The 25,787-nt window shown below is 47.0% G+C and overlaps 2 protein-coding genes across 4 annotated transcripts; one reads left to right on the top strand and one right to left on the bottom strand.

Annotated features, from left to right (window-relative positions):
- Nucleotides 1–91: 91 nt before the first annotated feature.
- Nucleotides 92–25,537, top strand: LOC311191413 (uncharacterized protein). 3 transcript variants are annotated; one of them, XR_014617276.1, is made up of 9 exons: nt 92–425; nt 1,619–1,778; nt 2,891–2,983; nt 3,141–3,276; nt 9,361–9,454; nt 15,270–15,474; nt 17,002–17,117; nt 20,411–20,500; nt 24,563–25,537. XR_014617276.1 is itself a non-coding variant. In XM_084263592.1 (7 exons), exons 3-6 carry the CDS (start codon nt 3,224–3,226, stop codon nt 20,475–20,477), a joined length of 330 nt encoding a protein of 109 aa, XP_084119718.1. In that variant the 5' UTR covers nt 92–425; nt 2,891–2,983; nt 3,141–3,223; the 3' UTR covers nt 20,478–20,500; nt 24,563–25,537. The 3 variants fall into 3 exon arrangements, 1 of the variants encoding a protein (XP_084119718.1); XR_014617277.1 differs by lacking the exon at nt 1,619–1,778; XM_084263592.1 differs by lacking the exons at nt 1,619–1,778; nt 15,270–15,474.
- LOC311191412 (ferritin light chain-like) lies at nt 5,311–10,575 on the bottom strand (the record flags this gene model as incomplete). Its single annotated transcript, XM_084263591.1, has 3 exons — nt 5,311–5,814; nt 7,926–8,072; nt 10,393–10,575. 3 exons carry the CDS (start codon nt 10,573–10,575, stop codon nt 5,311–5,313), a joined length of 834 nt encoding a protein of 277 aa, XP_084119717.1.
- Nucleotides 25,538–25,787: the final 250 nt, after the last annotated feature.

The raw sequence follows: 25,787 nt of genomic DNA on the forward strand, positions 1-25,787 counted from the left end.
TGGCCGCCGGAGCCCCCGCAGGAGCGGGGAGGCGGCGGGGCGCTGTGTCCTGCGGGCGCGGGGCGCCGTCGGGGCTTGCGGAGCTCGGGACAGCCGCTGCCGGCGCTCGGCTGCAGGGTCTGGGGGTGTTCGGTTCGCTTTTCTCCGCTCGCAGCTGTCCAGCCGGCCCGGGCGGCGGGGCTTCCTGGTGCCAGGCGGCGCCGGCAGCCGCGGGCCCCGGGGGACAGCGCCCTGGGGCCGCGCTCTCGTGCCCGGCGGCGCGAGGCGTTTTGCAGCGCGCGTCCCGGCGCGAGCCCGGCGGCGGCGCCCACTTGGCGGGCGGGCGGCGGGAGCCGTTCCGCCCGTTTCTCCCAGGGAAGAACCCCCCCAGCCCCGGGACAGGTTTCTCCGCGCCGGCCGCGGCTGTGCGGCTCTGCGGCCGCACGGTAACTACTGCGGGGGCGTTCGTGAGGGCGGATGATGCGTGAGGCACCTCGGCGCCGGGGGCCCCGACCGCGCAGGGTCCGGGTACGCCGCGGAGAACCGGGGCCGGGCCCGCGCCCGCTCCGCGGGGCAGCGGCTGCGAGGGGGAGAGGCGGGACGGAAGGGTCGCGGCCGGGAGGCGCCACCGGAGCGGCCGCGCTCAAAACGGCGGCCGCCAGGTGGCGCCGAGCTGGGCGCGCGGCGGCGGCGTGACGCGGCCGCCTCTAGGGGGGGCAGTACCCTCCGTCACACCGCGCCTCGAGCGGTGGCCGCGGGCGGGGCGGGAGCCGGCGGCGGGAGGGCAAAGGGCCGCCGCGTCTGAGGGACGCGGAGGGGAAGGAGGGCGGGCGCGGGCTCCTCCGGGAGAGCCGCTGCTGTGGAGCCGAGGCCCCGTGCTCTCGCCCGGGCAGAACAACTTTCCCAGCAGAGAAAGCGCCCGTGGCAGGGGCCCGATGAAGCGCGTTAGCCCTTTGCGCGGGAGCCGGGGTGTCCCTGCCCGTGCCTGGCCCGCGTTCCTCAGGGCGTGTCAGGCGCTCAGCGGGACTCGGACGCGGTTACTGAGACTATTTACCCGCAGCGCAGGAAGAAGCTGTGTGGGAGGGTGAGGTTTGGGGCGGCGGCCACACCCCACGAGGCCCTGTGCAAGTGGCAGCCGTGCGTACCTCGGGAAGGACTGTGGCCCTCCCATGAGCGGTGCCGTGGTGGGCTCGCAGTGGCGTGCCCGAGCCGAGCTGGGGCCCCAGTTACACTTAGCTATTGTTTCAGCGTATCACTCTCTTTTCATGTGGGATGCAGTGCCTAAATGTCAGGTTTCGCTTTCAACTGAAGCCTCCTTGCCTTCATTCTGAAAGCTGTGGGGAGATTGGCCTTCGCCTCGTGAAGGAGCGTTTGCCACGCGTGTGTCTGCGCTGCCGCTGGGCTGGTCGTGCAGTAACAAGGTGTTGTTTCGGGTAACTAGGCCCGGGTTTGGTAACGTCTCTCAGGGGTGCAGGAGTTAGAGCTCTGGTTTTGGAGTATCGCTGGAGAAATTCAGTTCATTTTTTTCTGGCATGGAAGCACTGCAGCAACTCAGCTGCATGGTTTCATCCACTTCGTGATCAAAATAGTGATGGTATTTTTAATGCATTATGACCTAAAATTACTTTCTGTTCTGCAGTGATAAGTGGTGGTGAAATTTCAACTTATCCAAGATCAAAGGCAAAGCTCTGTCTTCAGTGGGGCAAAGGACTGACTGGGAGAATCTGATAAAAAGCATCCATCAGTGGTCTAGTCCCCAGTCTCTGTGCCTATGACTTCTCAGAGGGGCTGTCATGATGGTGGGTTCTTTTCTTGCTATATGGGATGTGGTTTTGGCAAGAATTCCTAATCTGCAGCCCCCATTTTCTACTAAATTAAACCTCTTTGAGTACAGACAAAGATAAGTACCGTTAGTCACATTCTGTCATTATTCCCAAAAGTTAAAATTTTTGTTTAAAGACAAGACTATGTTATGGATGTTGTACAAGTTTGTTCTTTCACCGTATCCAATGCTGAAAAGTGATATGTCCCTAGGAGATCAGCTGTTGACCACCCTTACACATTTAGAAGTGTATCTCCCAGCTGTTACTGAGAGGCAGAGTAGCAAACTTGTGGAAACATTTCACTGTTATTACAGAGGTTCTTTGATCTGGAAGGAACAGATTTTTTTTTTTTTTAAACTTTATTGAACAGTTTAAAAAGTGAAGATTTTTGTTCAGAGTCATTCTAGGTATACAGTAATGCAGAGTAAATATAAATGAGAAATTCTTGTATACTGTGAGAACTGAGCATGTAAATTTGGAATCATCTTTAGTGAAGGTACCCTTGAGGACTTTTCCCCTGCTGCTACCACCAGAACTAACGTTCACTTCCCAGTATTATTCCCAAAGATGGGTTTGTCCAGAAGAATGCTGCCTTTGTATGGTGAGCCCTGAAAATAAGTCCTTGCAAAGAACAAACCTGAGGTGCTCTCCTCAAATTGTGTGGCCATAGTGGAGAGGATGAAGGGCAGCATGATGTCCACCTAGAGACTTTAAGTGAATTCCTCGCTCTGAGAGTAGGCAGCAGCAAGCGCCCTTTCTGTGCAACCATCAGTAGTACTTATGGTAAGCATTTAGAAGTATGCCATTGTTAATACCTGCTTGGAAGCTTCTGTGGCTGTAACTCATAATTTCAGTAAAGAAGGGGTCTCTTCAGAGCTTCCAGTTTGGATGCTGCATTTAGGGTACTGGTGCTGCTGTAGCTATTCCGAGATGCCCTAGATTGTGCGTTTGGATGGTCTGGGCATTCCTCTGAAAGGAAGGATACAGCGTATGTGGATGAACAGGCCTTCAGCAGAGAATGGGTAAAGTTTCTGTAAGCATTGTTTTGTACCTGTTCTAACATTCATCCTTCATCTCCTCCTTTTCAGGGTGTGATTGAAAAGGAAGCTGGGAAGGCAGAGACAGATTGTACTTCCTGTGCCGAGGATCATGGACAGACTTACCCTGTACCCGACAGACAGGTATTGTTAACAAAGTCTGAGATCATGTTCCCAAGCAGCACATGGACAAGAAGACCTTGTTATCTACAGTAACTGATTGCTTTTTTTCCCCCAGAGAATACAGTGGGAAAATAGCTGATTGAGACTTTATCTAAAATTAACAGAATTGTCTCTTCAGGCAGAGGTCCCGGAATGTATTTTGGAAGAGGGAGTGAAAGAGACCTAAAATCTGAGAATATGTAGTTTCACTTGTTTGGAAAGATGAATATGAGAAGAGACACTGAGAAACAAGCACAGGGAAAAGGAAGAGGCAGGTAAGCCTTGCTTTGAAAAATTCAAGCTTTGGGCTCTTTGTTATGTTGACATTGATTTAAGCTAAAAGAGAGTTTTAAGTGCTGGAAACCTTGGAGGAGGCTGTACCTGCATTTCAGAAGGTCGCCAACACTTAAAGACGACTGTTGTAGGTCAAATATTACTGGTAGTATTGGAAATGCGTTTATATGGCACTAGTTTGTAATTCAGTCAGTAGCTTTACTCTGTTCATAATTAGTGAGCTGTATTTTAATACTGAGAGGGGTGGATTCCATTGCTGTTATGATGTGTTACAGTCAGTGTGTGCTCAGCATGAGGATGGGTGGTGGAACCTAGCCCAGAGAGAAATACAATTTGAACTACTGCTGTATTAGAGAGCAGCCATCTCAACACAGGCAAACCTAGCATGCTGATCAAAGGGCTTCAAGCTGTTCTTGTGGCATGCTGCAGTATCTTTACAGAGGAATACAGGGGTTGCTTTAAAGGGATTCCCCTCCTCCAAGGATGAATCGTATTAACGGAAAGATTGGGAAAGCATCATCATTGCAACTCTACATCCCATGTCACACCACCAACAGGAAGTAGGTGATATAATACAGTTCTGTAGAAATGGCTGCTTCACTGCAGCTGTGTATAGAAGTCAGAGTTTACTTAAAATGTTGCATTGTGCCATGTTCTTAATGCATTTTTCTGGCATTTATTTTCATTTTGTTGTCTACTCTTCCACCTTGTGCATCTTTCTTAGTAGCAGGAAAGTCCTGCTGGGGTTTTGTACAGGTAGGTGGTATCTCTTAGGGAAGAATACAATCGTGTCTACATGGTCAGTTGAGGAGCACGATGCAGAGGCAAAGTGTTAACATGGAACTGAATTTATTTTCCAGCGTAATAGGAGTATTGCTTACAGTATTACACAAAGTCAGGCTTTCAATAAAGCAAACCACATTGAAGATGTGACCAAAAAACCTAGCTGCAGGCAGCTTTTAGGTGACCTTGGTAGCCAGAGTGCAGAAACAGAGGCACTCGTCTCAGAGATGAATGGAAGGAATTTGGACACCTCTGAACTTTAATAGCCTCTCTTAATTGAACACGGCCCCATCTGAAATGCAAAACTCGCTCTCTATGATGCAGTCCCTAGTTGTGTGCTGCATTTTCACTAGGCTCTTACTCTTCTACTAAAGACCAAGATAGAGAGCACAGGGAACAGCAGTAGTACCGTAGTAATAGTATAATCTAGCCAGCTGAAATGGGGATCTGTGTGGTAGTTCACCTTGGATGGTTGCTTTAGTCTGAACAGAGCCCTAGAGGGAGTGTGTTCAATGACACTTGCAAAATACACACCAGAGCCAGTAAAGACCACATCTAATGAGAACCCCTAATTTCTGTCTCATCTGCTTTCTCGGAATGAGAAAAGCCAACTAGGCGAATAACTGTAACGAAAAACTAGCACATTGTCTTGTTCCCACTGTTGAAGAAATGTTTACATCCTTCATCTTGAAGTATACCACTAGAAATAGCTGGGTAATAAGTAAATTACATTGCTTATATAAATTGCTGCTATGATAGAAGATAAAAATTTGTTTTAAAACAAGTCTTTTTTTAAAAAGCTCATTGTTAGTAATATAAAATATTTGATAATATAAAACTAAATCTTTGGATTTTCTGCAACACAGAAGTTTCCTTATACTAAAGTCACTATTTTTTGATAAAAGTTATATATACTGTTGAAAAATAATTTGGACTAAGCCTATTAATCATTTATGACAGAAAAGAGGCTTAAAAGCTTTTGGCTTCTAGAAAGAATTGCATAGATAAAAGCGTGACTACTGCTGACAGTCTAGGTAACTAGCAACCTTGGAGTCATTTAAACAAAATAATGGTATGGGCTAGTTTTTGAGCTGTGACTAAACAGAGGACAAGGGGACAGGTGTAAAGCAGGAGGAGCAATACAGCATCCTGTCTCCTGAGTTTTGGTCTCCACTCCCCCCTCCACACACGTCTGCCTTAAGAGCTGCCCCGTAGCGGCACCAGCCGCAGCACTACAGGCCCTCCCTGCCCGGCTTCGCTTTTGCCCCTGTTGCATCGTTACACTGTGGCAGCATGGCAGTGCAGTGTATGGTTGCGTATATTGGCCCTATGCCGTTTCTCTGCAGGGAAGATTCTCTCTGGGGTCGCTTCAGACCCTCTGCAGCTCCTGTGCACTGCTGGAGAGGCGGGCAGGGGCTGCAGTGCTGACTAGACTCTGGCTCTATGCTGGTTCTGAACTCTTTCTGCAACCGGTCCATGAAGTAATCCCCGAGACTATTCCTGCCGTCCTGGGAACAGTCGAGCCTGCGCGCATTGGTCAGTAGATCTCCCATCAGCTTGATCTTCCGGATTTTGGGCCCGATGAATTGTTTCTTGATAGTACTTGCACTGTGAGGATCTGCATTTTCAATACTCAGGGCGTAAAGCTCTTCAAAGTACCGTATCATAGTTTTCCACTGTACCATTGCTACTTCCAGGGCTTTCATCAGACCGACTGCATAATCGCAATTTGGTTTCTAAAAACAAAGACAGAATCACATTTATTCAGAAGAACAACTTATCTTCCTGTATTCATTGATGGCTTCCTGCAGCTTACCTGGTGCTCTAAACGGGATATGCTAGGATTTTTGCAACAACTCGTACTTTGGAGAATCTGTTTCTGGTTCTCCCTCCCCACCCCCAAGTTGGATGGCTGTAAACATAGAGACATGGTAGAACCCAAGCACTTTTTTAAGGAACAGAGATTCAGATAGCAGCAGCTATGCCTGAGGAGCACTCTTACACTGGAAAAACCTATTGCAGAATCATGTGATTTGGGTTGGAAGGCACCTCAAAAATATCTAGTTCCAGCACCCTGCCATGGGCAGGGACACCTCCCCCTAGAACAGGTTGCCCAAAGCCCCATCCAACCTGGCCTTGAACACTGCCAGGAAGGGAGCAGACACAGCTTTTCTGGGCAGCCTGTGCCAGGGCTTCACCACACTTCACAGTAAATTTCTTTCTAGTGTCTAATCAAATCTGCCCTTCTTCAATTTAAAAACATTACCTCTCATCCTAGACTCCCTGATAAATAAGTCCCTCCTTCTCTTTCCTATAGGCCCCCTTTAAGTAGGCTGCTATAAGGTCTTCCATAATTCAAACTGAATATTTTAAAAGTTTCTCAAGATGGCCTTGTTAATTTTACTTTCTGCAGCTTAACAACTGCTATGATAGGCCAAAGAGCAGCATTCTGCATTGACATTTACAGAATACTAATTTGGTAGAGATAATCAGCACCATGGTCTTTAGCAAATGAGGTGGTTTTTTTCCTGGTAACTGTGAGTTACCCATTTGTACCTGTGCAAACCTGAGCTAGATCTCGAGTTCAGATTCTGTCTTGAGCTGTGCTCTGACAGATCAACTACTGCTCCAACTTGGATATTTCTCCTACCTCCTTCATTACCACCTGCATTAGGGTAGATGGAGGGAGAGCAGTGGATGTCATCTACCTTGACTTCAGCAAGGCTTTCGATACTGTCTCCCATGACATCCTGATAGCAAAGCTGAGAGCATGGGATAGAGGAGTGGACAGTGAGGTGGGTTGAGAATTGGCTGTCAGACCGAGCTGGACCTGCTGGAGAAGAGCTCTGTGGAGAAGGACCTGGGGGTCCTGGTTGATGACAGGTTGGCCATGAGCCAGCAGTGTGCCCTGGTGGCTAAGAGAGCCAATGGGATCCTGGGGTGCATCAGGAGGAGTGTGGCCAGCAGGTCAAAGGAGGTGATCCTCCCCCTCTACTCTGCCCTGGTCAGGCCCCACCTGGAGTATTGTGTCCAGTTCTGGGCTCCCTGGTATCATCTGGAGAGAGTCCAAAGAAAGGCTACGAAGATGATTAATGGCCTGGAACATCTCCCCTATGAGGAGAGGCTGAATAAGCTGGGGCTGTTCAGTCTTGAGAAGAGAAGACTAAAGGGGGACCTTATTAATGTTTATAAATATCTTAAGCATGGAATGCAGGGGGAATCAGCCAGCCCCTTTTCAGTGGTCTGTGAAGTTGGAGCACAGGAAGTTCCGCACCAACATGTGGAAGAACTTTTTCACAGTGAGGGTGACAGAGCCCTGGGACAGGCTGCCCAGGGAGGTGGTGGAGTCTCCTTCTCTGGAGATATTCAAGACCCCTCTGGATGCCTGTCTGTGCAATATGAGCTAGGGAGCTGCTTTGGCAGGGGGGTTGGACCCAATGATCTCTCGAGGTCCCTTCCAACCCCTATGATTCTGTGATTCTGTGATAATGGCTTCTAGGCTTCCATTTATTGCAGTGTAAAGGAGATGAGTAAACATATCAGCATAGTTTGAGTAGTCTCATAATCCATTACGGCACGCTGGAAACAGCAGTCTCCAGCTGAGTGGAAGAAAAAGGTGACCCCTGTACCTGTTCTTTTAGGCTAGAAAGCAACCGTGGAGAGTCAGGACCCGTGTCTGAGAGTTTCTAGGCATCACAACCAAGAGCAAAACCATGTACACTGATATGACAGGGAAAGTGTATTTGGAAATCTAATTGTGGATGAATGGCAGAGATCCCAAGTACCAACAAGTTGGAGTGATTACTGTGGATTGGAACTGCTTGAAAGCTTGTTGTCCACTACCCACCTGGATGGTTTTAGAGCAGTAATGGCCTCCTCTTTCTTGCTGATACTTCATCAAAGCCTCTGCAGCTTTTCTTTCTTCCACAGCTTGATGCAAGAAGAACTTTGAAACATTTGGTAGCGCCACATGCGACTGATCAAAATATTCACCCTAAGGACACAAAAGAGAGTTAAGATGAGACTCACTTGCAGCAGAACATGGCTTTACTAGAACTGGGGAGACCCTTCCAGTAGAAGCTGTTCTATCAGCACAATCATATTGAAGACCTTAGTCACATCTCTGCAATAAGTTAAGTAGCTAGTCTTAAATGAAGAATCTCTGTGCTTCTACTAGAACTCCTTCTGTCCTTTAACACTGGACAGATAACTGTACTATTGATGTTCTCTCCAGTAGCAGTCAGAGATCCTCAAAATACTTTACTTATGAGTGGTTGGGGTATATGATTTTTTTTCTTGTTTTCCCTGTGTTTATTTGGTTTGATTTAGTTTGGTTTTTAAACAGTCTCAGCACAGAGTAGACAATTTATCTCTTCAGGTCAGCATTCCAGTGAAGTTAGCTTTCAAAGAGAGAGGAGGCAAATACCAAAAAGAACAAGCACAACTTCATATCTCATTTTCATCTTCATAAGGGACAGTATTATTTCAAAGTAGAGAATGCTGCTGCTGAACTGTACTTTATACACCTTGAACACTGTGTGTGTGTAGCTCATGCCTAGGAATACTTCAGAAGTATGACAACCCCAGATCCACTGCAGGCCTTCCTCTGTTCTGTGTGGGAAAGTAACAACTTCAACCACTGCAGTACTATGCTAATAGATCTATCAGCTCGTACATTAGAAGAATTTTATCCATGGTACTGCTGTCCCACAAAGGAATGTATTAGCAATGGGTAACGATGGAGACCCACCAAGTTATACTACATTGGCTCTGGTGCTGAGGAGAATGAGAGGCAGCATCTGGGAGTATGCCAAAAAATTGAGGGAGCTACGGCACCTTGATCTGCTGGCTCCCTAAACACGCATATGCAGTGCAGCACAGCCCTTGTCTCTTAGGCATACTCTGGGTTGGAGTACTGCATATCAAATTGTTGGCTTGTAGCCTGCCTACGAGGGGCAAGGGACAAGCATGTGCATTTCATAAGTGTTTCTGCTTCTTACTGTCTGCTTTTATCTGTCACCCTGCTCAAATATGAAATACTTGTGTTTCACCTATGTTGCTCTGTTCAGGAAAAAAGTGCAGAAAACTTACATACACAAATTATGATTTTGTCTTGCATTTTAATGACCATCTGGGATGCCCCAGACTTGTGACACCCGTACACAAACACAACCATAAGCCATTCAAGAGAAGTACATACTGGAATGTTTAATTAAGAGCATTCATTGCAATAGTTGCATGACCCTTTTCCTGAAGTGATTAATTCACGTTTCTGTTGACAGAAGAGTCTCAGGGTTTTATAGCCCGTTTCTCAGTGCAAGTGTGCTGCAGGACTTGAAGCAGAGCACAAGTTACCACACCTGCTCAACTGTTAAGGTAAACCTTTTAAGTCAATCATTAACTGTTCAAGGTGTTCACATTTGAGTTTGATTTATCCATAGTCAATTTCTAACTGAGCCTTCTCTATCCCACCCGGCTGCCAAACACAACTATTTTAACCCACATGCTTAACCAAGTAGAGGTTTACTGGATACTTGAGTGTTATTGGAGTAATACTTCACACCAAGCTCGATCAGAGGATCTTGGGGTATCCCCAGTGTAGTTTGTATTACTTCTCGGTGGATGCTGGGCATCAGAAGGGGTGGCATTAGGGTTTGTAAATTTATTTTAATGGCTTGGTTAAAATACCCGTTGCCTAAATACCTGATGCATAGCCAGGCACAATGTTAGCATGCCTGTTACACTGTATTAGAGATAGCTTTTTAAATTCGTGTCCAGCGTTCCTGCCTGCGGAGCAGGAAGCCCCAAGCTGACAGCAAATGTTAAACTCCTACCTCGCCTGTTAGCCACCTACAACTACTGTCATGCAAAGCTGGGGGGGAAACACCCAGGAATTACACTCTAAAGCTGACTATCAGCGTTCCCTGTTCCCGTCCTTCTTTCCGCAGGCATAACTCTCTATGCGAGTTGCCCAAACACACGAGAGCCTCACTCATCACCCGCTTGTTCCCGATCTCCGTGGTTGTTTCTCCAGCCGTGCCCGCGGCCCCGCCGGGCAGGCGCACAGGCAGCAGCGCGGGCCCGGCAGCGGCTCTGACAGGCGCGCGGCCGCGCTGCTGGGGCTGGGTCCAAATAACGGGGCAGGCACCGCTCTTCCCTCCCTGTCCGACTTTGAGACCGTCCCGAAGCCTCCACGGCTCCCGGGGACCTCCTCATCCCGCCGCCCGGTGGCTGTGCAGGCAGGGCGAGGAGGGGCACCCGCGCTGCGCCCTCGGTCGCCTCCCGGTCCTCCCGTCCCGGTCCCGCCACCTTACCAGCGCCTGCAGGCAGTAGGCGAGCTCCAGCAGGGCGCCGGTGACGCCGCAGAGGCCTTCCTCCACGGCGGGCGGAAAGCTCTGCCTCACGCGGCTGCCGGACAGCGGGCGGTGCGCCGGGCAGGCGGGCAGCGTAACGCGGGGCCGCTTGGAGCGCGGCTCGGCCATGGCGGGCGCCGCCATGGGGCAGCCGCGCCTCCCCGCCGCGCCGCCTGATATAGCCCGGGCACCTGGGACACACCTTGTCACGCACGGCGGCGACGGGCCGCCCCCTCCCCGCCTCCGGCCCGGCCCGCGCCCACGGGAGGTGTGTGGGGCCACCCGTCCTCGCCGGGGGAGGGAGGTGGCTCGGTGGCCGGGGGAGCGAGCGCCGCCATTTCGTGCGTGCCCGTGGGCGCTCCCCGCGCCCGGCGCGGCCCGGCCCGGCCTGCGCGGCGAGTGGCCGGCGGTGCGCGGCTCGGGAGGTGCCGGCCCGGCCCGCGGCAGCCCGCGAAGCGATGCGGTACCTCCCCCCGCAGCCTCAGCCCACGTCCCCTCTGCCAGGCACCGGCTGCCGGGGTGCGAAGGGCCGAACGGTGGGTCGGCAGTTCTGCAGCCGGCTTGAGGGAGGGTCGTCAGGGATGCCCGCACTTAAATACCTCCTTTTAGTAGCGAGCGACGGGCGAAGGCGCAGCCTTGGCCGGAGCAGCTGATGCAGCTTGCGGGCAGATGCGGCCCTGGGAAGGAAGCGGCCCGTGAAAAAATCCCGGGAACTTTACAGTGTGTCTTTGTGTGTCTTGGCTACAGGGTAATTCTTACATTTTTGGATTCAGCACTGAAAATATGTCAAACTGGTCCTATCTAGGTATGCAAACCCATCTTCAGCGTGTTAGTAACTAACAGTCCTCCATTTGTACAGTAACGTCAAAATACAGGTTTCTGACCTTCTCAACACTTCAGTGTATGGATGGAGCTCGGCGTGTTACTGCCTGAACATTCATTTACCTTTCATAGATTCAAGCCAGTGGACTGGAAATACGAGAAACCTCAACACCCTTCAAATTTGATAACTTTCTGTTCAGTGAATTTCTGTTTAGTAAGCTTAATGTTATGTGCTGTGGAATGTTTTTTCTAGCAGATCACCCCACTCATCCACAAACCCAGGATGCGAAGGGCAGGATCGTTACGCGTTGCATGTTTTAATTATTATTGGATCTGACTACCTAGAGCAGAGCACACATCATCCAGGAGCAGTCACATAAAGATGTGAGAAAATTGCTCATGAGAAACTTAGGGACTTCCAGTTCAGTGCCTCTGTCTCATGTGCTATTCAGCACTCTTTGTTTAATTGTCCATATTTTAATTCTTCTGATTCTTCATGCTGTAGTTAACCTAAATTGGAAGTTTCAGGCAAGTAAGATGTAAAACAGTGTTCTAAATTCACCTTAAAAAAACCCACCAGTATTTAAATATAGGCTTATTTTAAGCATTTGAGTTAAACTGCATGAGAGTGAGGTATACCTGTAATGTTTGCAAGGCTGAAGTACCTAAATCCGTAAGTTACAATATATTCATTCACAAGACAGTGCAACAATACATGTCCTTTTTCAGAAGTTGTCAATAAGGGACACTAGAGACTTTCACTGGGAAGATACACTTTAACAACTTTTAGCTGCCTCTGTTCCAAGTCTTTGTTTTATCCAATGAAATAGTTGCTAGTGTTTTATTATTCCACAATAATCCTCTGACTGCCTCAGAAGAGGAAAAGCAAGTGTGTTGTCTGTGTGTGTGTGTGCGTGTGTATGCATTGACATCCTAATCTAGATAGGCTATTTGATGACCTCTGTTCTGTGGACAGGTTAAATAATTTCAAGTGTGAATCACAATAGAAAGCAATTTAGCTGGTGTGTCTCTAAAAAAAATGTATAGTTGTATTTTGTTAGGTGGGTGTTCATAATAATTTCTGAGCATCTTGCCTCTGTGTGCTTGTATCTATATCTGGTATCAGTCCTTTGGAAGTCAGTGTTAAGTTATTCCATTTCAGTTATGAAGAACCAAAACACAAAGATACTTCTGAAGGACACCTATGATGTATGGGGCTGATCTGAAAACCAACTCTCAATGTCCTTAATCTCCATATGTTCTTTAGCCCCTCTTTTTATGAGAACACCATTCCAATTTATTTTGTTTTGTGCTTCACAGAACGAATGAAAATGCACATAATTTGTACTATAATCAAATATACTGTGGGAAAATTCCATTACAAAGTAATGTAGGGGTTCTTGCTACATAGGGTGAGGTGGTGTCATGTGCTGGTTGTAACTGGACTGAGTAAAGCATCATCTATTCCAAAAACTTGTGATCTCAAGTTTGGTTTGCAAGAAATGCTGTATCCTGGGGAGCACACACTTTGCTCAGTTTCTTAGTTTAAACATGTCAGTATGGTGTTGAGTGAGTGCAACTACCTGCTCTCAGGTTGAGTTGCTTTTTTTCCAACCTGCTCTATCATGAAGTCTTACATCTCTGTCCCAGACTGTATCCTTCAGAAAAGTTATTATAGAACCACAGAACTATAGGGGTTGAAAGGGACCTCTGGAGGTCATCTAGCCCAACCTCCCTTACCAGAGCAGGATCACCTAAAGCAGGCTGCACGGGACAGCGTCCAGGCAGATTTTGAGTATCTCCAGAGAAGGAGACTCCACATCCTCTCTGGGCAGCCTGTCCCAGTGCTCTGTCACCCTCACAGTTCCTCCTCACATTTAGGTGGAACTTCCTATATTCAAGTTTGTGCCCATTGCCTCTTGTCCTGCACCACTGAAAAAAGACTGACCCCACCCCTCAAGTATTTATAATTATAAATTACAACTATATAATATATAATTAAATATATATTTACTACTTGTTTGGAGGAACAGTCTCTGTTAACGCAACTAACTATGATGCAAGAAGCGAATCTGGGTTAGATCTTTATTTCCACTAAATCCTGAACTATGAAGGTACTTTTCAGATTTCCTCAATGAACTGATATCAGAGTTGGAAACTGTGTGAATTTGACCAAGGGAAAGAAGAGCAGATAGTTACATGCAAGTCCTTGCAAAAAGGGCTGGTGACCTCCCTAATAGGTCTGGTGAACAGGATTGACCCTGTTTATTCCCATAATCAGGGATTATTTAAATGTGCAATGTTAGGCACATGCTGTGATGAAAGATGATTTAATTTGGTTTTATGATTTGGTGCGATTTTGGTACATCACGTTTTAAAGCAGAGTGGGATGCCAAACAACCACAGCATGGAATACAGAACTGCAGTTAACATTCCAGCAAAACAAACAAACAAACACCCCCCCACACCCACACCCACTTTGTTTTTATGTGCAGCAGAGAGGACTGTTGCTGTCAGTGGGTTTTAGGAATCATCTGAAAATAACTTTTATGCTGAGACTACTTACCAAACATTTAATTCTATCTGGCCATAGTCTACCTTGATTCTCATTTAAAGCTTGGCTCTTTCAGCTGCACATGGCAGTCTGGTGTTGAAAATGTTTGTTGTTTGACCACAGGTAGCAAGAGTTGTGGCTTCTATCCAGCTAGCATCTGTTAGCTCTCTTCTCGCTGTGACAGGTTCGTCTTGTGCCTTGCAAATAGTATATCTGATGCTTCTTAGGTGATCATTCAGTGCCCATCAATAGCTATGATGGAAATGGAGGTTTCTGTGAAGGAAGAGTAATAAGTAAATGTCAGATACATATATATATGCCTGTCAATTAGCTGCCTTTTTTTTTTTTTTTTTAAGTGAAACCTGAGGCCTCTGGCAGGGAATGGAGAATGATTCATACAAACACTGGTGAATTCACAATTGCTTGTATTGCACTTGAAGCAACGTAACCAATTTTTCTGTATGCTTTTCCATTCTTAACATGTGCTTCATTTCATTATTTTGTCTGATCCCACTCTTTTTTATTTCCTTTCTCCATGGAGGAAAAGCCAGCAAGACATCAGAGTTGTTTTGTTGACTTTTTGCACTGTGTGACTCATTAAAGTTAAAAAATCAGCTTGAAATTTGGGAGATTACTACTTAAGTAAGTCTATAGAAAAACAACTTTTTAAAACTGTCTCCCAGTAAGAGTAGTCATCAGCAAAATATGAGGTGGCCCTGGGGTGACAATAGCACTGGGACCAGGCTGTGAGGTGGACATTCTGGAAAACACTTTTTGTTTGTATGTGACAAAACACACTGAACAAATGGAAAGGTCTGTTTTGTTGTAGTGCCGTGAAATCAGCATGTTTTAGTGATACAGGAGAAGGACTTCCACAAAGTAGAAGTTGAAGCCTAGTCCCTTTGAAGTCAGGGTCTTGAACATGTTGGTAACAAACAGAGCTGACAGGAGCCTAATTTTGGGATTATAGGTACTGAAAATGACGATGCAGTACCATATCTACATGTATTTTATGTATATTCAGTTTACTGAAATGAGATAATGTAATGAAATGCTGTTTGTAAAATACCTGAATTGATTTTTATTGTTGAAGTAATTTTTGAAGTGCCTGGTTTTGGCACTTGCCTCAGATACTCCAAAGTTTAGTTTTCCATTGTTTTGCTTTTCTAGAGAGTCAGAAGATTTTCTTCCTCTCATTGATATTTCTGTATTTGCAAAACATACATTACTGCAGTGTTGAAAGCCAGTTCAGATATTTGAGGAGGTTCTTCAGTTGTACTGGAAACTGACATCTCTCTCTTGTTTTCATTCAGTTTTCCCACTGTGCATCAGTAGCCTGATAAAGTTGCGACACTTTGCGCCTCTGATGTGACTTTTATCTCCACAGGCTTCCTTGACTCAAGTCTGTGTGGCACAGATACTGAGGACTTGGCTCATTTGTCGCTCTTCTTTTGCAATTAAGTTTTTCCTTAAGGAACTTTCCAAACACTGGATAATATAAACCATTGTGATACACGGAGAGCTCTTTGAAACTTTGCTGACTGAAATCTGTCCTTCAAATGGAATATGCCTGGAGCCTGTGGGCATGTCTGCCATCTCTAAAACAAACATAGAAGAGTTTCTGAAATACAAGCAAAGTTTATTTTTAACCTTGCGTCACAGAACAGGTACAGAAGGGGTTCCTAATGCATGCTATTTTCCTCTCTGCCGTGTTTAAATTAGATTATCAGTAATTAATGCTTCCTTTTACCATGGGACCCTTCCAGTATCGGGGAGTTTGCTTCAGGGAGTGCGCTGAGGAGTCAGGCAGCCTCAGCTCCTCAGCAGGGTGCTGCAGGGGCCAGAGAGGCCCGGTGCTCCACAGCACATCAGGTAGCCTCCATGGCCACCGTGGCTGATACTGAAGAGCTGCTCAAGGGCACATCTCACATAGCTCCTCCCCGTCCCCGGGCACCCCCCTCTCTCCCTGGAGGCTCCTTCCAGCTGCTGACACAACCACAGTTCTCAGGCAGACTCTCCCTTTGCTGCTGCCCTTCCTTCTGTGGGCCCCTGAGAAAGCTCCATGCCAGCAGCAGGTTTAGGCTCTCTGTGTCTGTCTGTGTGTGAGCTCTGCAGTCAAGCCTAGAAGATGTAGCTGCATCTCAGCTAACTGCCCAGCTAGACTCTTGGCTGTGACAGTTGTCCTGCCTCAGCCTGGTGTATGCTTGACACCTGTGGGTTATCCTGCTGCATCTCAAGCCAAGCTGCACGTGGCCATGCTTGAGGTGTGTGACTGTTCATGTGCACAGACTTTTTAATGCTGGGGGTGTAGGTAAGGCTGTGCCGGGGCCACTGTGGTGCCTGGGAGCTGTGTATCACTGTTTTATCCTAAGCACGTGTCACTCCTTCCAAGGCAGTTTTCAATGCTGACCAGTCACCTTCGCCTTGTTGTTCTCCCCTAGACTTTTCTCCTTGTATTTACAACATCAAGCGTGCCGGCTAGGCTTCGCAGCTCCTCTGTGTCTTTAAGAGCCCTGCCCTGCCAGCGCTCAGGAAACCCGCGGTTTGGCTTGGGCAGAGAGGCAGCAAGGAGAGCTGGAGCCTTGGGGCCTGTCTGTGCTCCCTGCCTGGTGGCTGCAGAGGGCTGGCAGCCAGGCTCAGCAAGCTTCAGCCTAGTCTGCAGCATGGGCCCTTCTGTCCCCATTTCTTCTCTTATAAGTACACTTATAAATGTAAGTGGACTATTAATTTCAGGTGGTTCTGACTGGTATCATCCATTTGATGTTTTTAAAGAGGCTGCACTGAGGAGTAGGTTATAATAAATTGGCGGGGCTCATCTGTCTCTCAGATTTGGCAATTGTTACTTCAAGCCACATTTAAAATAGCATAGGCTGGCAAACTTAAGGCTTGTCCTTGCTATCTGACCACGGCATACTGTAAGTCACGTCACTTACTGCATGTTAAAGCCACTGGGTCTCAACATTTGAGTAAAGGGCATTCTGTGGAATTTCTGAAAATGCAGCACACCCCAGGCAACATGTTGCATAAGGAGGTTGTGCAATCCCAAACTGCCTGAAGTCTGTCAGAATTTGTGTGCCTTCCCTTTCTGTTCTATCTTCCTTTCCACAGCTGTGAGTAAGAATCTCTACTTACTTTGCAGCAAATGAGAGAATAAGACCTGACATGTTGAAAAAGGCTGTGCCTTTTTTTTGTAGTCCATGCCACCTGAAATCAGCGACTGCAGGAAACGCCTTCCAGGCAGTGCAAACTTCAGTAGGTGCACTCTGTGCTCCCCATGGCCTCTGAGGAACATCAGACCTACCTCTTCGAGGTGAGTGTGAGCAGATGGACTCTGTATGTACTCAGAATATTTGGGCTTGCAAAAGCAAACTGTGGGCAAGATCCAGAAGCCATTAATTGTCTTGCTGCTGTGTGCTACTGGTCATGAATGTGTATAGTAGCCTCAGCAAGCACACCGATGATACAAAGCTGGGAGGAGTGGCTGACACGCAGGAACACTGCGCTGCCATCCAGAGAGACCTCAACAGGCTGGAGAGCTGGGCAGGGAGAAACCAGATGAGATTCAACAAAAGCAAGTGTAGAGTCTTGCACCTGGGAAGGAACAACCGTTTGTTTCAGTACAGGCTGGGGGATGACCTGCTGGAGAAGAGCTCTGTGGAGAAGGAACTGCTAAAGTCCTGTGAAGTAATTCCTCATCTAGTTCCAGTCCTAAATCACCCTTTATTGCTGCTTTCTGCTCAAAACACCTATTATAGGCCATCTGCATATTATCCTTCATAATGTCAGTGTCATGATTCCTTAGGGTATCTCCTTCCCTATCAGCTTCTGCCTGGTTCCATTTTAACAGCTTCACTCTTGCAGTGGTAGGTGTTAGACAATAGTCTGACTGTGGTGGTACGGCCTGGGGAGGTGTGTGCCAGTTTGCAAGGATCAAACAAATGATTTTCAATTTCAGCATCTTCATGCAGAGCACTTGTTGAAGTGGGCACTCTCTTGATCTCACTGGAATTACGAGCTGTAACTCAGGGTGTGTTTGTCTCCTCTCACATAAACCCGTCAGGCCTGTTAATTTATAATCTTGGGAGGTGGTCTGCTCTGGTCTTTAGGGCACAGTGGCATTATTCACAGTGATGCAGTAAAATGCTTTACTTTTTTAATTTTTAAAGCACTGCCTATCTTCTTTAGAATGTAGAAATTACTGCCATGAGTACTTACAAATTTCACAGAACATTTTGTCCACTGATTTCAGTCCTGCATACCAAGTGCCTGCCTGGGGCAAAGACAGAAAAAAAGTTAGCTTTGATACTCCAGAACTGGTTGAACAAATCCCGTGCAGCTGGCCTGCCTGAAATGTGCCCAGTGACAGCAAACCACAGAGAGGATTCAGGGGGTTAGGAAGAGCTCTGTGCCTGTCAGATGCTAGGAGTGTTTTATTGCTTTTGCTGTGAAGGGCAGTGTGAGGGTTGACCCTGGCTGGAGGCCAGATGCCCACCAAAGCTGCTCTGTCACTCCCCTCTCAGCTGGACAGGGGAGAGAAGATACAGTGAAAGGCTCATGGGTCAAGATAAGGAAAGGGAGATCACTCAGCAGTTGCCATCACAGGCAAACCAGACTAAACTTAGGGAAAATTAATTTATTACAAACCAAATCAGAGTACAATGATGAGAAATAAAATCTTAAAATCACACCTCCCACCACCACCTTTCCCTTCTTCCAAGGTTTAACTTTATTCCAAATTTTCCATACCTCCTTCCCCCAAGCAGCACATGGGGAAGAGGAATGGGGGTTGCAGTCAGTCCATCACACATTGTCTCTGCTGCTCCTTCCTCCTCAGGGTGGAGGACTCACACTCTTCCCCTGCTCCAGAGTGGGATCCATCCCATGGGAGACAGTCCTCCACAGGACTGCTCCAACACAGGCCTTTACCATGAGCTGCAGTTCTTCATGAGCTGTTCCAGTGTGGGTCCCTTCCACAGGGCACAGACCTTCAGGAACAGACTGCTCCAGTGTGGGTCCCTCATGGGGTCACAAGTCCTGCCAGCAGACCTGGTCCAGTGTGGATTTTCTCTCCATGGGCCACAGGTCCAGCCAGGATCCTGCTCAAGCACAGGCTACCCATGGGGTCACAGCCTCCTTTGGGTACCCACCTGCTCTGGTCTGGGATCCTCCATGGGGTGCAGGTGGGTATCTGCTGCACCATCAACCACTATAGGCTGCGGGGCAACAGCCTGCCTTGCCATGGCCTTGCCCATGGGCTGCAGGGGAATCTCAGCTCTGGTTCCTTCTCTCCCTCCTTCACCTGGTGTCTGCAGAGCAATTGCTCTTGGTGTTGCACAGGGATTTTGTTCCCTTCTTAAGTGTTATCTCAGAGGAGCTACGACCATCCTTGGCCAGGGGCAGGTCTGCCTTGGAGTTAATTGGCATTAGCTCTGTTGGACATAGATGAAGTTTCTAGTAGCTTCTTATAGAAGCTGCCCCTGTAGCCTCCATGCCCACACCCCTCCACCCTGCTACCAAAATGTTGCCACCCAAACTCAATACAGGCTGTAACGTGTAGGTATCTATACTGCTCAGTTTTAAGTGTGCAAAGTGGTGATTGCAACGTGGTTCCCTCAGGCATATACGTGGACAAAACTGATGCAGAAGTATGCAGTGCAGCAGTCTGTGTGTGTTTATACATGCTTTGATGCTTTCCAACTTTGGAAATGTGGTTAGAGCCTCCAAGGGAATCCATGAGAATGTTTCTAGCACAGGACTTTCCTGTGTGGTTGTGAGTGTCTCCTCACTGGTGAGGAAATGGCCTTGTCTAGCCAGGACTGCAGTGTTTGTCAAGGGAAGTTCTCAGAGACTTACTTAAATGGGCAGGTCAGCACAGTACAGTTTGCACTTGTGGACAAGATGCCAGTAAGTGTTATGGAGTGGAGACTGTTTTTTCTGCCTGTGCTATTTTCAACACCAACTCTACTCCTTCAACTTTGCTTCTTTTTGTAATATAACCCAGCTGAGACGTGGTCCCACAGGGGAAGTGACTTAAATCTAAATCTTGGAAAGTTGGGAATTAGAAGATGTACAGTTCAGGAAAATAAATTTTGTAATACCAAGTTATGAAGGCTGTGAGTAGTTCAGGTGAGCAGCCTGTACCAAGGTCATGTTTTCCTCTAATACTGTATCAACAGCAGTTTGGAAAACCTGCTGTTCTTATGTGGTGTGAGCACAGTACTTCTGGCAGTGCTCTGTGCTGCTGCCTTGTTGAACGTAGTTCCATTCTCAGGTTCCAGAGAGATTCTAGGTTCCCTAGAAACAGGCACAGGATTAACTGTGAGGAGTGAAGCCAGATTTGCAGAACTGACCTTTGGAGCTCAGAATGTCAGGACTCTGAAAAAAACCCATAGAGGCTTATTTTTTTTTTCCAGGGGCCAATCTGGCCAGTAGCTGTTTCTAAAAGGGGTTTTTTTTTCGCTCTTCCCTTGCCATTTTGTAGTAACCACACACAGAACTATTGCACTGGGGTATGTATTACCACTGGCACGAGCAAGTGTGCAGCAAATGTTGTGATGCTGAAAGACTTCTCTTAAGTTTTGGGGTGTGGTTTATTTGTTCCAGAATGGGATTGACTTCGTTCCTGTTCATGCATTCTTGTGATCTGGACCCAGGACTCAAGCAGGACTGAGGGGGACACCTTGTCAGGCAATGGTAAGATTGTGTTACCTATGTAGAGGAGGGTGTTGAAGTCTGGTAAATGTAGCTTCTGACTTTCGGCTGTTTGAAGCAAGGGGCAGGAAGCTTTGTGGTTTTTGTTTTTCTTTTAAAGGAAGATCAGTGCAGAGCAAAGAGAGGGTGTGAAAAACCCTTAGGAAAATCAAAAAGTGAAGAAGAGACGCAGCACTGAGAGTGGGCTAAATCTTTTAGTGGTGTATATGAGCATTACTCATATAACTTCAAGAGGATACATGCTTTAACTGAGCATGTACCAGCTGAGGACTTGGACCATAATGTCCTTTATAAAGCTCTGATTCCTCCCCAAATAGTTTTTCCCTCCCTCTTCAAAGAGGCACCTGTTGTTGGTGGAGTTGATGATGATACTGGATTAGTGCACATGCGGTCAGCCTGCTTGGCCTCGACACTTTGGACCCAAAATGAACTCCAGCTGCTGTTGCCCAGAGCAGGTGCTTCATCCAGCCCTAGCAGCTGTTTGCATGTTCGCTGCCATGGCCAAGAGGAGTGGGTAGGCCCCCTGAAGTACCCAGAGGAAGAGCTGATCAGCAGGAAGGAAGGAAAAGGGAGTGTGCCACGGAGACATGATTTCTATACCCAGCATTTAGCAGACAAAAGTTGTAGCATTTCTTTGTGGAAGTGGGAAATAGTGGCTGTCACTCTGCACAGCCTGCACTGCACCGCAGTGGAGGACAGTTCCCCCAGTGAGGCTTGAGGGACCACTACAAACTAGCAAGGCCATGACAAATGGTGGATCTCTAAACTGCCAAACTTGTATTATCAGTTGAAGGAATGATACAGGTACGTGGTGGTGCCAGGAATTTTGAGGACTGGTGGTGCTTCATGGCTGCTCAGTGTTTGGAGCTCCTGGTTTAAAGCTCCGGCGCATGGTCTGGCAAAACTGTGATTAGGCACAGAACAGAATATAGGCTGACAGTGTGCTCTGGGGGATAGCTTGGGCTTCACACACTGCCAAAAGCCACCAGCAGAGAGAATCTGGGGCTATGAAGCAGCCACAGGGGACAGTGTCAGGGAAATGGAGGGTGAGGAGACAGTGTGGAGGCATGTAGAGATGTGGGTGGTTGGGAGGTAGCAGCAAGAGCTTTAGGAGGGGGCACGGATAACTCATGTCAGAGGTAAAGCAGCAGCAAGCCAGGGTTAAAGTTAAGGGGACAGGACAAGGGTGCAGGTTTCTTAGGGTAAGGAATCACAGCCTTCAAAGGGAAGAAGGCAGCCTAGAGTAAGGGCAGCCCAGATCTGTAGCAGGAGCTACTGAGTGTTTTTCAGAACACAGAATCTTAGAGTGTAAGCTGTTCAGGGTTTCACTACCAGTCCCTTCTAGCTTGCCTTCAACTTACTCCCCTTGACAGTTCTCACTGACCTGGAAAAGGCCTCTGTGCAGTTCTGTGCTCTGTGATTATTCCCATGCTGCCAGTGACAACCCTCCTGGCTTGGCTTCCCTTTCCATGAGCACGCATTTTTTTTTTGGCTGTGCCTGCATATGTCACTGTCAGTATTAAAACCAACCTCATGTGACTCCTTAGGGTCCCGTCCTCTTACCCCTATTTACTAAAGTTACCAGAATGCTTCCTGTTTCTCTGATAATCTGCATGTCCACTTTGTACCCCTACCTTTTGGTCACATCCCATCAGCCAGGCTTTTCATTCTGTGTATCTTTGTTGATTGCTGAACCAAGTTCCTACTTGACTTCCATAAGCAGGAGTAAATGCTAAGCAAGGACGTTTCCCTGTCATTATAAAAGGATTATTTAAGCTGTATTTCATTACAGCATAGCCTAGGAGCAGGAGAAAAACATGAATATTGGAGACCTCTCTTTGTCAGGAAATGGCATTTCCGCAGGTGCTCGGTTGCAGATGCTCTGCATTCTTCTGAGGCTTGGCACATGGCGTTGTTAAATCCTGATTCAGGATGCAAGAATGTCTCATGACCTCTGCCATGTAAACTGGTGTCTGGCCATGTTTGGATATCAGCCGTCAATGATGACAGTAGATGAGTATGGGTGAAATGAGCAGCTTGGCTTCAGCACTAAGCAAGACTTGTTAAACACTGTAAATACAGATGTCCAATTCATATCCTGAATAATGAATATTATGAACTTTCCTGTAGCAAGTGGTAAGAAGCTGGATCATCTTTCTTCTTTCCCTTGCTGCCTTCCCAGGATTTGAGAGTGTGACAAAGTATTTCACCCTTTACAGGATAAGGTAAAATTGGTAACTATAAATCTTTTATAGAATTACATGCAGTTAATCCAGGCAGCCACATATATTGATTTAAGATCATTTATGTGGTGACAGGGAAATTGTTTCCATATTGGTTTATCCACTTCTTAGATTGGCCAGGTTATCCACCTAACTTCAGCTGTTTGTTGTTTTGTATGAAGAATTACTCCTGCTGGTACAGGCCTATACAATTTATGCCCCAGTGTAGCTCTTCTGTCAGGTATTCTCCCAATTTGCATTGCTTCTACATGAACAGGCCTGTACAGCTTCTGTCCCAGTGTAGCTCTTCCATCAGGTATTCCTCCTTATTTGCATTGCTTCTATGTGAAAATTAAGGAATTAGAGAAATAGCACCAGACAGAAACTCTACATGAATGGAATTCTCAAGGCAATAGATATATTAGAAACAGGGAGCTTCTGTGCTCACATTCCTTGGACATGTCACCGTTACACACAGAAAGAAACATCACCCATGACTATGACAAGTGTGTGATGTACCTCTGTGCGAGGGTGAGACATCCTCTGCTGTGCTCCTTGTTACTGTCCTCGTGTTTTTGCCACTTCCAGTAAATTACAGTTCACTTGTGCTTCTGTGGGTTTATCAGCAGTAGTTCCCACTGTCTCTTTATCTGCCTGGTAGCATGGCTGGGTGATCCACACACCCATTGCTGCTTCTCTGGAGATGAAGTGGCAGGTGTTGCCCTGCCTCCTTCCTTCCTCATCTTCCTTGTACTGACTCAAGAAAAATGGCAGTGTAACTTTCTGCTCCTTTTGGAAAAGTAAGTAGTTTTTTAAAAACCAAACAAAATACCATTCTGAGAGTGGTCCAGGATCTGTATTTATGTGTGGCAGTGCATTTAATTTTGTTTTCCAGAGATTTTTAACCACCTACATGCAGATAAGTATTTTTTGAAGTGCTTGACTCTTGCTGATTTAAAGGTAATTAAGTGAACTTTGAGGATTTAAGCCATTCCCAAAAGATGTGTGGCAATGTCCAACATCCTGTCTGGTGAGGAACAACAGAGTGAAGTACTTTGGGTGTAGTAAGTCATAACTTGCTAATTGCTGGATTAAGATGAAGGCTTTTTAGCAGGCCTCCGTATTTTGGGGCTCTAGAGAACCAAGGGTTTTACTTTGCATGAGGCCCATGTTATGCTGTGCAGGAATTCCCAATTCAGGGTCAAAAATACTGTAAGTGCCCTTTTACCATACAGCCGACAATTAGCCTGCTGCCAGTAGGAAAAACAATCATTAAGTGGTGAGTGAAAGGAGCGTCAGAAACAGACCTTGACAGAGTGGTAACATACAGTTAGACCGAGTGACATTCTTCACACCTGCTGTGGTGCATAACAGTAGCTGGCTGAGTTAACCCGTGGCACTACAAGCAGAGCATTGTGCTGTGACACAGCCTGGACAGCGATTGAATTACACACCCATTAGGTCTTCGGCTTCTCCCTGTCAGTGTGGACAATGAAGAATCAGAGCAGTGGACACGAGAGCTTTAGCAGGCCTTGTGCTCTCGAACGGAGGAGGATTAGTTTGTAAATGGTAAATTGTGTCGGGGCCAAGAGTCGTAAAACTGAGCTCTTGCCCTTCTACTGCCTCTAAGACACAGGCTTTGCAGGAAACCCCATCTCCCCCCTCCTACTGACTGCTGTGATCATGTGGAATCTGCTCCTCCTTTTCTCTGCTAAAGAAGGAAGACGACACTGGCACATGTGTACAAACTTTGCTCCTTACTGTCTCTTCCTGACTTCTTAGAGAGGGCATGGGACTAATCAGTCTTCTGCCATTTCCACAGGGATGCGGATTTGCTGCTCGCTGAGGTGCTGCTGGCTGGCTGGCTGCCTAGTAGAGGGTGTCTGTAAGACTTGGGCTGACCTGAAGCATGGGCTTTCCCAGGAGGTCTGCCACAGGGCTGAAGAACCGTTGTGTCCTGTCCCTCCTGCCATCTGCTTGCACATGACTGCAGTACCTGCTCTCAGCTCGCTCTCTGAAACGCTCCTGGTGGTGGAGGTTTGTACTGAGCTGGTACAGAGCGGACTTTGGTTTTGGTGGCAGTATCCCTTGTCACTGTGACGTTCACGAAGAAGTTGCATTAGTCCTTGCCTTTATTCCACTGTGACCAGCTGCTCTATGCACAGGAGCCAAAATTGGCAAATCTTCTATGTCCTCTTTCAATTTTCAGTGCAACATCTACATCACTTGAACTTGCTAGGGTTTTTGAGAGGCAAAGCTTTCAAAAAAAACCCCAAAACAACATGTTGAACCCAAGTTGGAAGAAGGACCAAATCATGTGGCTGATACAGTGCATGGGAGTAGAGAGCTTTCCCATTTCATCTCATCTTGCACACCTGCTTCTTGTACCTATTATATGTGACAGCTGCTAGGCCTGAGTGTAGACCCTGGGATGAGCAGGACTAATTTATCTGATGGGCCTATCCTGTGTCTGGAAGCAAAGATTTCACTGTGATAAAGTGGACATCTTATAGCATTGTAGGAGATAGGGGGGTGTAACTGCACTTGTTTGACAGTAACAAAGTATATAAGCAATGGAAATACGACCTTCTTGGTCTGAAACTACAAAAAAATAAAAGAGTGGTCCTGAAAATCCAGCAATCTTTCAAATCATCTTAGGGCATATTGACCATGAATGACCACAGTGAAATTCAACAGGGGTGTTCTGTTCGTCACTGAAGAATGCAGGTGTGGTTAAACACATGGAAAACCGTATCTTTTTCCAGTGATCCCTATTACTGTAATAAATGATATTTTCTCTCCCTACAGACCTTATCTCATCTGTTCATAGTGTTGGCATTTACTTCGTTTTGAGCTGGGAAGGCCTGCATACTGTTAAGACTGCAAGAGGTTTCAGAGTATACCATTTAAAGAGAATTGCTTGTGCCCTGGTTACTAGTTTGAACTGAGAAAAGATAATAACATTTCATACCCTGGAAGGTGATGGCAGATTTGCTATAGTGCACGAATTCAGAGTAATTTGCTCATCAACTGTCAGTTCCAGGAAA

The sequence above is a fragment of the Gallinula chloropus genome, assembly GCF_964237585.1.
Source record: "Gallinula chloropus genome assembly, chromosome: 4".
Taxonomy (NCBI): domain Eukaryota; kingdom Metazoa; phylum Chordata; class Aves; order Gruiformes; family Rallidae; genus Gallinula; species Gallinula chloropus.